This window comes from Epinephelus fuscoguttatus, linkage group LG10 (assembly GCF_011397635.1).
Source record: "Epinephelus fuscoguttatus linkage group LG10, E.fuscoguttatus.final_Chr_v1".
NCBI classification, from domain to species: Eukaryota; Metazoa; Chordata; class Actinopteri; order Perciformes; family Serranidae; genus Epinephelus; species Epinephelus fuscoguttatus.
In genome coordinates, this window is record NC_064761.1 from 14505219 (window position 1) to 14518051 (window position 12833).

The 12833-nt window shown below is 40.6% G+C and overlaps 1 protein-coding gene across 1 annotated transcript; it reads left to right on the plus strand.

Annotated features, from left to right (window-relative positions):
• Nucleotides 1–6429: 6429 nt before the first annotated feature.
• Nucleotides 6430–12506, plus strand: si:ch211-262h13.5 (uncharacterized protein LOC571127 homolog). The gene is made up of 7 exons (XM_049587939.1): nt 6430–6747; nt 7868–7978; nt 8521–8608; nt 9322–9488; nt 9983–10090; nt 10775–10861; nt 11752–12506. Exons 1-7 carry the CDS (start codon nt 6514–6516, stop codon nt 12262–12264), a joined length of 1308 nt encoding a protein of 435 aa, XP_049443896.1. The 5' UTR covers nt 6430–6513; the 3' UTR covers nt 12265–12506.
• The last annotated feature ends 327 nt before the right edge of the window (nt 12507–12833 follow it).

The window sequence follows — 12833 nt, forward strand, 5'->3', positions numbered from 1 at the left end:
ATTTAGGAAAAGAGTTGCAGGTACTTGAATCTTTGCTGTTCGTAACTTGAAAAACCAAAAGACAATTTCAGGGTTGTGTTGATAAAATGATTACATTTAGAGTCACATGTAAATTCATGAATTAAGGAGTTCATCCATGAAAAATGTGATTGTATTAACAAGACTTATGAACAAGATCCTAGTTCAAACGAGCAGCACTGTATGTGCAAAACTTTAGGTTTAGTTAACTTAATGCTATTGCAGCAAATATTAGGAAGAATCCCTCATAGTGCAAAATATAGTGCCAAGGTTTGAGATTCAAGACTTGAACAACCTAAATATGTTAAAATACAAAACACGGGGTGTTGGTAGCGTAGTGGATAGTGCTGGTGCCCCATGTACAGAGGCATTGCCTCGCCGCAGCGGCCGCGGGTTCAAATCTGGCTTGCAGCCCTTTGCTGCATGTCAGTCCCCACTCTTTCTCTGTATCCCAATTTCACTCACTGTCCTATCATTAAAGGCAAAAAGCCCATAAAAATAATCTTTAAAATACAAAACACTAAAATGTACATTGAGGCGCCAAAGGTTTACAATTCAGTGTCAATTCAGTGTCAATTTGTTCCCTTTTCTACTCTTGGAAGTGCTGTATGTAACTCTGTGAAGGATAGTTTGTTGTTGAGTCTCATTTCCAGGTCGTCAAATATTGACGCTTTGGGTTGACTCAAAAAAAGAGAGAGACAACTGGTTGCTCTGTATATTCAAACTTTGATCACAACGTTGTGTCGTGTGCTCATGGAGAACAGGAAACAACAGGATATGCAGGAAGGCAATCCAGGCTCTCCAAAAATATAGAAAAACAAGGAAGGATGTACTAAAAAGCCTTTACTGTAGTGGCTAAATCATCAGAAGAGCAGCATGTTTCAACCACTGCAGGTCTTTGTCAGGGCTTTAAAAACACTGAGGACACTCAACACAAACTGTGTGTTGACAGTTCTGTCCAACTACCAATTGGTAGTATTGGTAGACTTAATACATTTTCATTCTCCAGATTGACATGCAGCACCTTTGAAGCTACAGTAACTTCTATGAAAATATTTTTTTTTTGTCATATTTGCTGAAACTGTCATTACATTCACGCAGAATTACATAAGACAGATAGTCTGTGAAAAAAATCATGTCCCTCCTCCTCTTCCTGCTGCCTCTGTTGGCATTTGCTAGAATCCACTGTGGCTCACAGGAAACAGCTAATCAGAGATGAGGAGTCTCTAACACAATCATTTCAATCAGTGCTTGTGAACTGCAGTCAAACTGCCACACTTCAGCACTGATCACATATTAATCAAGATTCTGTTGCTGTCTATTTCTGCCACAAATGTTTTCAGAAACACATTTTAGTGTACTGTTTAGCTGTAAAATGAGAACATTTGTGACCCAGCCGACATGTTGGATACAGTAAAGTGTAGCACCAAGCACCACCCACCGGCAGCTGAACAGTGCACTTAAATATGTTATTAAAATAAGTTGAGGCAAGAAATAAGCAGTGCAGTAACAGACTTGATCCATATTTGATCAGTGCTGCCTCGTGTGACAGTTTGACCACAGTTCACAAGCAATGACTGACATGATTGATGGCTGCATTAGAGACTCCTTGGCTCTAACTGGTTGTTTTTAGGCTCATGGTGTTTGGCCATTAGAAGCCATTTGACAGGGCAGAGGAATGATTTTTTTTCACAGATCATCTGTTTCTGCAAATATGCTAGAAAGATATGTTTTATTAAAGTTACAAACTACAGCTTTAATGATTATACAGACATCTCCCACTGACTGCAGACATAAAAACATGAAACTCCTCATATTGCAACTAACGTTTCAGTGCGGGCGTCCTGCTCTCATTTGCTTCCTGTGGCTGTTTTAAGAGTAGCTGAATACATGACAGGGAAATTAAGAGTCTAAAGCTGACTACTTTATCCAAGTAAAATGACAGGGATTTGTGACCGCTGCTGCAGAGAATGCCAATCAACTGTGAAAGCTTTGTTAACGTGAGCTCATAGCTTGACCAATTACAGTGAAATTTAATGGGTTTAGCATCAGTGTCCATGTTTTGGCCACAACAGTGTAGGAAGCAGCTCCTCCAGGGGAGAAAAAGTTTGAAACCAATTAAATGTGGGAATTATCCCTCTTCCCGCTCTCTCACTGTCCTAATGTCTTCCCTTCTCTGTGCAGACTGTGACCAATAAGATAAGCAAGAAATCCCAGCAGCATCTTGTGAAAGAAAAAAAAAGGAAACACAGAAAAAGTGAACAGCAAGCGTGAGATAAATAGCAAAAGAAAAGACAAAGGCAAAGATAGTGTGTGTGTGAATAAAAAGCATGCGAGATGGAGATAAGGAGGATGATTTGCAAAAGATAAAGGCTGGTTGCCATCCTGTAATTTTGTTCTATTCATTCACACGTATCTGTGAGAGATGGACAAAGTAGTGCTAAAAGACAACATGTAAATACTGGGACTGAGAAACCCAGGTAGAATGTGATCCGAAAGGGAAAGAGGAGAAATGGCACTGGGCTTATTTTTTTCTTAAATGTTCAGCGCAGTAAAGAAACCAATTCTTTTCCTCTCCTACTGGCAGGCGATGTGACACAGGAGGAGATTTCTGCCAGTATTTCCCCCAGAAATGTGTTCTTGGCAAGGTGGAAATGTGTGTGAAACAGCATTTAGACCGTGCTACACAGAAATTCTCCACTGAAAACAATACTAATGAACTTCCCTGAAACAGCATTTAGACCATGTCGGAGTGAAACTTCCCACTACAAGTAACTCCAATGCAAGCTTTCAAAACTATTTAGACCACGTCAAACTGAAATTTTCTCTTCTCTTCTCACCCCAGGCCCATCGCTCACTGTACGATGTAGAGCAGCAGGAGCCCCAGTGGCAGGAGCCCCATCGTATCAAGGCCTGGGCATCACTACAGCGTGGCATCTCTCCGCAGCGAGCAGAAGGGGAGATTACTCTGTGCTCACATCAAAGGAGGTTTGTCTAACTTGGGTCTGGCGTTATGCTGGTAGAGCGAGTCCTTGGAGCAGCCTCGCCGTTCTTATCTCTCCCCCACAGACTCTTTCTGCTTTCTGCTGCAGCACAACTAGCTGCCGCCGGTAACACTGACGCATGCAATCGTGGCTCTGCACGGTCAAATGTGCACACAGACAAACACTGGCGCACATGCTCTTGTAGGAAAACACACGCGCACACTCACATTCACAAAGACACACACACAGCACTGAGGCAGCTCTTTTTTTTCTTCTGATATTAGCAGAATTTGTTCTGCTGAGTGAGTCTCTCTCTCCCTCCCTCCTCCAGCCTCTGTTGAGAGCTGAACCTGGTTCAGTGAATATTTGAAATGGGTTAAATGATTATCCCTGGACAGATGCTTTCAGAGGGAACCCGCTGCATTCGAATGTGATGTTCAATATTTTAACCACTCAAGGTGTACTTTCAACCAAAAACACCACAGAATTGAGCGCACCTGCAGCACATGAAACACATAAACAAACTGTGTTCTCCCTGATAATCATGGCCTTCATACTACTTGCTTGCTCAAATGCTTTCAACTTGAAAATTTAGTAATTTGAAACAGTTTAATAAGAGTCCACAGACATGCCAGCAAGCAGCTCTGTGAGGCTGTACTTAGGCACTGCACAACTGTACACAATGGCACTTTTAGCTAATTGCTAATATCATCATGCTAACATTCTGGCAATAACAATGCTAACAAGCTGATATTTGGTAGGTATAATATTATCATGTTACATATCTTGGCTTAGTATGTTAGCATGCTAGCATGTGCTAATTAGCACCAAATGGAAAATACATGTGAGGTTGATGGGAATGCCATTAAATTTGCAGATATTTGGTCATAATTCAAAGTACTGGGTAAACTGAATATATATTTTGTCAATTTCCCCCGCTGGCCCCGTTCACAAGTTCCCGCTCATAGACTTTACAATAGACTTAACAATGTTATGATGTCATGAATTCTTTAAAGGCTTTTCTTGGCTTGAAGCTTTACAAATAGAAAATCTCTACGGATGAAAAATTCATAATATTAAGAGTTATAATTAGGCTTGTTTGTAGTACGAGGTGTCCTGTCAACAGTTTAACAGACAAGTCTTTTATAATGGTGGCCAGTGGAGACATTGCTTTTTGGGTCGCAGTGTGCAAGGCTGAGCAGCATTCCTCAGGGCCTGGATGAGGATTGCAGATCGCAACGAGCTGAAACTTCCTCTGGCTAGAATTCCTTCAATGTTCATTGTTCAGGATGTTTTTACTTTGAGCTGAATTATCCGCAGAGGTCTCCTCCTCTCCAAATCAAACGGACCCATCACCAATCAAACAGCTTTTAACTAAGGTGGTCGACACAAAAACATGAAAACTCGATTGGTCCTACCTAGAGCCAGTATTTGGTTTGTCTGAAACATTGCGGTGCAACAAGGCAATCTCCTTAAATAAGGACCTGCTCCCTATGTAGATATAAATGGGTTATACTAAGATTACGTAGGAAATCACAGCAGTTCTTATTTCCAGGTAATCATACACTAAAGAAAGCATAAAATATTATATTCCATTTCTGCCATATATCCCCCTAAATCCTACACACTGGACCTTTAATTGCTTATTTGATAATGACAGAGCATGTTAATGAACATCAGTATAGAAATACAAGATGTAATTATGCCGGCGTTAGCAAGAACACTAATTCACAGCTGTAGTCCCCTGGCAGGTAACAAAAACAGAAACAATACAAGTAGCAACACAGAGATACAAATATCCAACACACAAATAGCAGAATAAGACAAAATACATTGTATGACATGTCAAGTTTAAATTGATCACAATTGTGGTTTGCCTTCAGCCATTGTTTCAGATGGGTCTTAAAACTGGTAAAGGGCACTCACTTATTGGAAGTTATGGGCCATTCCAATATTTACTCTCTGTATTGACAGTTTGTCCAAATTTGGTGCACCTATGTGGCACCTCACAGTCTCCTCAAGTGGTGGCTCTGGTGCCAATGACACTGTCAAACCTCTGTTTAATGAATTTATTTGAAGGAAGTGAGGCAAGCCCATGCAAAGCCTTATACATAAAAAGATGTGTTTTTTTTAATCACATTTTTTCCAGAATGCCATGACAATCCATCCAATAGTTATACAGACATTTCACTCTAAACCGAACATGTCAACCTGCTAGTGGTGCTAAAAGTCAGGGAAAAAGTCATTTGGGTACATCTTGTAGGAACCATGAATATGTGTACACATTTTTGTGCAAATTCATCTAACAGATGTTAAGATTTTGACCTTCAAGACCACTGACTGACCAACCAACATCGCCATCCTTTAAGCCATGCTGATAACAATGCTGATAAAAATGTAATTTCTTATTTCCTTTATGTGTCTACAGACAAGATTTTTGAATCATTCATGTATTTTATTTCACACTTAAAAAAAAAGTAAAAACTCTAAAAATATGTGTTGGGCTGACAGAGATATAGAGATTGTGCGTGTGTGTGTGTGTGTGTGTGTGTGTGTGTGTGTGTGTGTGTGCTTGCTAGCCTGTGTCCTACTCTGTACTCAACTGCAGTCACAGACATTAATCGATCTTGTTGTGAACAATGGAACCAATCTGACTGCTCCAAAAGTGTGAACCCCACCCATAACACACAGTCAAGCCCAGTAAACTGTTTACTGCTTTGAAATAAAAAACAAAATATACTGTACATTCAATTGATAGAAATGTTCCCAAATTATTTTGGGAAAATAACACAGTGATCTGGAACAACTGAAATGATTACCATTGCTCATTTACCAAATTCAGTCAGACTAAGGATCGATCCAAATCTTAATTTTTTTTTCTCAGCAAAATAAAAACAGAAAACACAAATATCAAAGATACAAGGATCTAGTACAGCAGCAAGTCTAATGCTAAAAGTAATTAACTGGATATCAGTGAATCATTAACCCAGTTCTGACTGGTGGGCCAACAGTTTTACCAGATTTCCCTCCAGTACAGCACACCAGACTCACAGTGACCCCCTGTGGTGAGATCCCCATATTACAGCCACAAAATATGACTAATTATTTGATACAAGTTATGTAAATGGGGATTATTGCATTAAATTAGATCTCTTAAATACACTGCATGCATCTTTTGATCAGGATTAAATACAACACCCCCTGCATTGAGACTAAACCTCAAGTCTTATTTGTGCACGCATAGGCCATAAACCTATTGTGAATGAAAGTTTTGTCATTCACGCTGCTTGTTTTATAGGAATGAGTGTTCCCTGGGTTAAATCACTGGAACGTTCATTCACAAGTATCAGCCCTCTGACATCAAATAAACTTTGTCCTTGGCATCATTTCAACATCTCTGTCCTGTTTTGATTCCAAAAGTCACTGCAGAGCCCGAACGCAAACAAAACAGAACAAACTTCACTTTAAACTCAGCTCTGTCCTTTGGCTCCTGCCTGAAACATCGGCCACCATGGACAAATCCATCTGCACATTATTACTGCTATTATCCCTGCTGTTCATTCACACTCTGTGTGTGTACGGCGAGGGTTTTGCACTGTCACCCATCCAACTTGCTCCCATCCCCTGTAATGACAAAACAGTGGAGAAGCTGTCTCGTCTGGCTGTCACTTACATCAATGAGGATCGCACCGACGGCTACAAGTTTGCCCTCAACCGCATTGCAAATGTCCACCTGCATGCTCAGGTCAGTACAGAGACAAATGCCCAGTGGGAGAAGCAGCCTGGGGTTGTTGTAATATTTTGTCAGTGGGTGATTTGTTCATGTTTAACCAGGGGAGTTGGGTGGAAAGGTTATTTTCCCTTCTGTTGCTGCTAAAATATCAAAATATTTCTGTGAAAAGAAGGAAGTCACACACTGATAGATTTAACCAGCCGTGGCCAATCTTCATGTCAATGGGATCCCATTTGAGAAGATTTATGTTTTGTTGTTAGAAATGACTGTGCACAGACAAACTTTAAATCAGAAATCACCCTCTTACATTGTCACAATGTGCTGACTCTCACTCTGGGGAAATGATAATAAAATTAAACTCTGCCTCTCAAGGACTTATTGTGGTCCCCAGACCCTAGTTTGGGAACCAGTGGACTACATCAAAGACATGAAAAATAGCAGCAATTACATTAGTGTGCAACCACTGAGGAATAAAAACAACGATAAATATTTGTTGTTTTCACTTAGTTGTGAATGACTGGCATCAGTGCATGTCGCTTATAATAAACGTAACATTAAAATTGATGTACAGAATTTTATGTCATGAAATGAGAAGCCACCCCCTTTTCACGCCTCATGAAAAAAGGCCTTTAGTACTGAAGTGACTGTTAATAAAAGTCCAGGTCATTTCGGTGCAGGACCGCTGGGACAAACCTTACACAACAAGCTTTATGAACTTCATGCTGTCAGCTGCTGAAGGCTATTGTAGCCCGGCTGTGGGATAGATCAGGTTTTAAAAGCCTCAGCTCAACTTCATGACCTGAAAAGGCTGCCATTACACCTGCTCAAATTGCTGAGATTTGTTCTCAGTGCTACCGCTAAAATCGATATTGGCCAAAGTGTTATAGGGAATTACACAGAGCACCTCCTAAATGGTTCCTTACAAATGTAACTGAACAAATGAAGGTACTTGGCAGAAGACTTCTCATAAATTTGAGTCTCAGATATTCACTAAAATGAGGGTAATTCTTCTGTTTATTCCATAAACAAAAACACTGGTGCAGATAACAGTACTTTTTGAAATTCTGAGCACACAACATTGTTTGTATACCCTCTCTCTTTTTACTACGTGTGTTTGCATTGTGAATGTCAGGGCCCAGCAGGTAATGTGTATTACCTGGACCTGGATGTCCTGGAGACCAAGTGTCATGTAGGTAGCCCAAAACCATGGAAACGCTGTGACGTCAGACCATTCATGGAAACAGTAAGACACACACACACACACACACACACACACACACACACACACACACACACACACACGTGACCCGTGTTTGTACTTGTACTTTGCTTGTGATGACTCCCTTACACTGGAAAAAGGGGCAGCTAAAGAAAGTCACAATATGTTATTTGAAAGCACTGAAAGCAGCTTTATCTTGAATTCATGGTTTAGATTTTGATATAAACACATTTCTATATATTCTACATTATATTAGCTCATTTGAAAAGGGGATTTTCTGCGGCATAGCCCCCCCTTACACTTGCCTAAACCTAATTCTAACATTAAACCATAAAACCAATGTCCTACCCCACAAACAGTCTATTGAAGAAGGAAGACTGGACACTTAATAAAAATGTCCTCATTCTCCAGTCTAAAACGTTGGTCCCCACAAAGATAGAAGTACAGGAGCACACACACATTTAAAGTCAGCTTGTCTTGTTTTAGTTATGTCACATGTTGCCAAATCTTTGTAGAGAAGTGGCTTTGAGTGTCATAAGGGTTCATTTCTTTTTTATCCTTTCCAGCAAATCTCTGGCAACTGTAACACCACCATTCTTCACACACCAGACGGATACTCCTACCTGTACAGCTACGACTGCTTTCTTGTCCCAGGTGACATTAACATATTATTAGATTGAATAAAAGCCGCCTTACAAGACCAATTCTACTTTACAATATCACAGGGAGATTTGACACCAGAAAGTAGGGATTTGGCCACATTATGCTACTGTGTATGCTACACAGTATGGTTTTGTATCTTCAAGAATTAAGGTAGCGTCCCACTGATCTAGAAAAGGCTGGTGCTGGTTTAAATTTCTCAACAAGTAAAATTTGTGATAGTAACATTGCTCAGTATACAAGGGTCATCAGAAGAAGAAAACAGAATCTACTTTGAATAGAGGTTTCTCCGCAGACATTTTCATTTGTTACAAACGGGTGTAACTAAGAACATTATTAACTGGTTCACCTAAATGGAACTGAGCCTTGATTAATACAAGTAGTTACACCTGTGCCTTTCCTACAAGTTACACTCTTATCTCAAACTCAAATTAAATATTTAGTTTTTAGATCCCTTAAAGAAGTACATTTAATTACCTGTGTGGGTGTATCAGTGGTGCATGGGTGCTTTATACAATCATTAACACGAAATGCTCCAAAACATATTTTATTGCTGATTTAGCTTTTGTGTAATACTTCTATTTACTGCTTCTGCTCAATGACCATGCTTTTCTGCCAACATATTCTGCATACATTATCTTGTTAGTTGTTATTTCAGTGCAAATGTGATCATTAAATCTCTTATATTATCTGTCTGATTCCTGTAGATACTCCAGAGAAGCTCCAGCTGACCTGTCCAACTTGCCCCCTCCTGCTCCCTGAAGACAGCCCACAGGCATTGACTGCTGCTCAGGTCACTCTGGCTCACTATAAGAGACAGTCCACACTGAGTGCAGGGCTCGGGGTGAAGAGGATCACCAGAGCTGCAGCACAGGTATGACTGGATATACAGTTATTACATTTGATTGGACAAATAAAGTTCAGAAGGGCTGATTTCATTGCACAACAATGTGTTAAATGTTGCATTTATTGGGAAATGACACTTAAGGAAATTCTCTGGGTGTGCATGAGCAGACAGCGCAGTGCACCTTTGCGCTTCTGTGTGCCAGATGAGTACCTTTACTGCTCCACAAATACCATAATGAGTCTGGCAAGGTTGCAAAGAATTACTACAGACAGTACTGCCTTGCCAGGCTTTTTGTTTTGGGGAGCAAAAAGGAAATTGAGTAGTTTCTTTGGGGACGAAAGCTGAATAGCAGAATATTGCTAATTAATTAATTTACCTTAGGAAATGTTTTTGTGAGCTCCAAAACCAAGATCATAGCCATGACATTACAGAAGCCATACCGCCTCTCTCTCTCTCTCTCTGCCTTCATAGGTGTATTCCTTTGTGTTATTTGCCTTTTTATTACCCTGTTGTTTTCTCAGTCTGTGCCAGTGAAAGCCAGCTTCGTGGAGTACACAGTCCAAGAGTGTCCGGAGGGACTGACAGAGAGAGGCACCTGCCAGCGACTGACAGTCAAGTCTGACACAGAGGTACTCAACACAAGGCATTACCTCTACACAATAAACACACCATATCAGACAAGTAAAGTTAGTGTGATACTTAAATACTTGAAAATTGACACAAAAACATGAGTGGGATATCATTCCAATCTTCTTTGGGATATTTGTCTGACGGTGCTCAATTAATTTCATAAAATGGAGTCCTATGCTGAGAATTTGACACAGTAATGGCGCTAATTAATGTTAATGTTCACAAAACTTAAATAAACATCAGTCAGCCAGCATGTTTACTATCACTGAAGCAGCATTAACTTGATGGCATGACAGATTAATTTCTACTTTTAAAACTGACAGCACTGAAGGGCTGCCGTTTTGAATGTTTTTTGCACATTCTATTTTACAAAAGTTTCATTTAGCGTACCTGTTGTTTAAAAACATATATAAAATCATCGAAATACATACTACGTAGCTGAACTTATGCTGAATACAAAAATGTCATGTGACTCTGAAAATACTGCTTACATTTGTTCAAATTTTAGAAAGTGTGAAAATGATCACAGACCCCAGAAGGTTAAAGAAACCTGACAGGTCTTCTCCTATTTAATTTGCTATTTTATTATTGACTCTATATTTTTCTTTCCTGATGCTTTTTTTTCTTGTTGTGACCCAGTATCCTGAAAGACATCAATAAAATGTCTCATTTTCTCCTCTCAGACTGCAGGTTTCTGTGTGGGATCTGTGCACGGAGACTTGAATGTCCATCCTGATGTCCAGGTGTCCTGTGAGATGTTCAAAGCACAGGTACAAGAAGCAGTTAAGGAATATTTATCACCAGAATCAGACACAGGTTTAATGCCAAGTAGGTTTTCACATACAAGGAATATGCCTTAGCGCTGGGGTCCCAACTGTGTCAACTGTAATTTCTCAAGTGTGACCAAAGAAAAAGTTACAACACAAATCCATGAACAATATGCCAAAGTTAAAGATGAAAGGAAGAGAAAGTGAAACAATAAAAATTCCATCCTCCAATTACTTGCTGGTAACATGTTTCTACAGTTTTCAGAGCTTTCATGTTCTTTCTTACACACACAGGAAACAAATCCAATTTATGGGGATAATTTGACTACCAAAAAAAATATTTTGATTCTCTCTGACAGTACATTAAATCAGGGAAACAGCAGCAGAAAATTTTAACACTCGTGGCAGAAAAAAAAAAAAAAAACATCTACACCCCAAAAAGGACAGAACATTTTCATTCATTAAAAGCTGTAAGTCAGTAAGTGAGTACGTGTAAAAACTCCAGCAAAAAGCAATGTGAAGTGCCAGTCGTTTCACTAGGAATGTCATAAGCCACTGCCTGACTGAGATTTGATGAGTGTTTCATGCTCTGTTTTGTTTCAGATTTTACCAAGGCAACCTTTATAATGACAACGTTCTGAATGAATGCCACTGGCCATATAATTATTCCGTTGTGTCTAGCGTCTTCAAACATATGTTGGGCTTGTGTGTGTTTAAACTTATGTGTGAGATTCAAAATTGTACGGTTCTGTGCTATAATTATGTTGTCTTCTCACTACTTTTTAGGGCTGTGGTGTGTAATGTTATATTGCATGACTGAGACTCTTTATGCAGTCAGTGAGAGTGAATTTGTCAAATATCAGCTTGGTGTGATCTTGTCTCTTTGTCCGCAGAATGTGGACATCCTCAGACCAGTGCAGCCTCAGGGTCACGACCTCCCACTAGACCCTATGATCCCAACGTTCCCGCCTCTGATTGATGACCCAGGAAATGATCCGCTGCCTGTTCCCTCTGACCCCACACTGCCCCCTGTTGTTCAACCAGAGCCATTTGACCCCATGCCAGTTCTCCCTGCACCCTTTGACCCTGTGCCCTTTGATCCCCCTGTTGTGGTCAACCCCTTGAACCCCCTCACGTCATCATCCAGTGAGTCAGCTGAGGATCTAGTAAACCAGCAGCAAAGACCACCAGGTGCTGGATCTTTTGCTTCATCTTCTGAAGAGATAGGAGGCCCTATAGCACTGCGACCACCCTTTGACTTCCACTACCAGAAGCCTGAACGCAAGAAACGGCAGGCCCTGATGGAGACCTCACCCTCTCACGACCCCATCTTTCTGTCTGATTTCCCCAGCGGATCCTCTCCTTTCCGCTCCTGTCCTGGTCCTTCTCGTTACACCACAGTTTAACTAGTGCTGCCAGTGAGGGGGTGGGCCGATAAACTGCTCCATTCCCTGTCACTGGAGGCTTGTAATAATTTGTGCTAATGAGAGGAATGCTGTCTCTTCTCACTGGCCCTGAAATCATCTCTCTGCTGCTACTGTAATACTGCACCAAATGCAGCTAGTGCTTAAACCATATGTATTTGAAAATGGCTTAAAATATTGGAACAATTTCAATAAATCTTGGTTTGATGAACTTATATATCTTAGCTAACTGTCTGACAATATTTTTTAACTATTTTGACAGTATTAAGCAATACCATTTTGATTTCGGGGCTGAATATTTAAAGGCGCTGTATGTAAGAATGTGGCCAAAACAGTTACTGCACTCAAATTCAAAATACTGCCGCGAGTCATGTCCGCCCCCCCTCCCCTACAGATTCGAGGTTGCTGGACAGCAGCACGCTGGAGACTGATTTGTATGCCCATGGGCGGCTGCCGTGGCAGGGCCGTGTCGCCACGTCCTTGATCTTCGGTTTTCCAGTGGACAGTTTGAGCGAGTCCGGCTTCTCTGCTGCTAACGCTGCTGCCGGGAT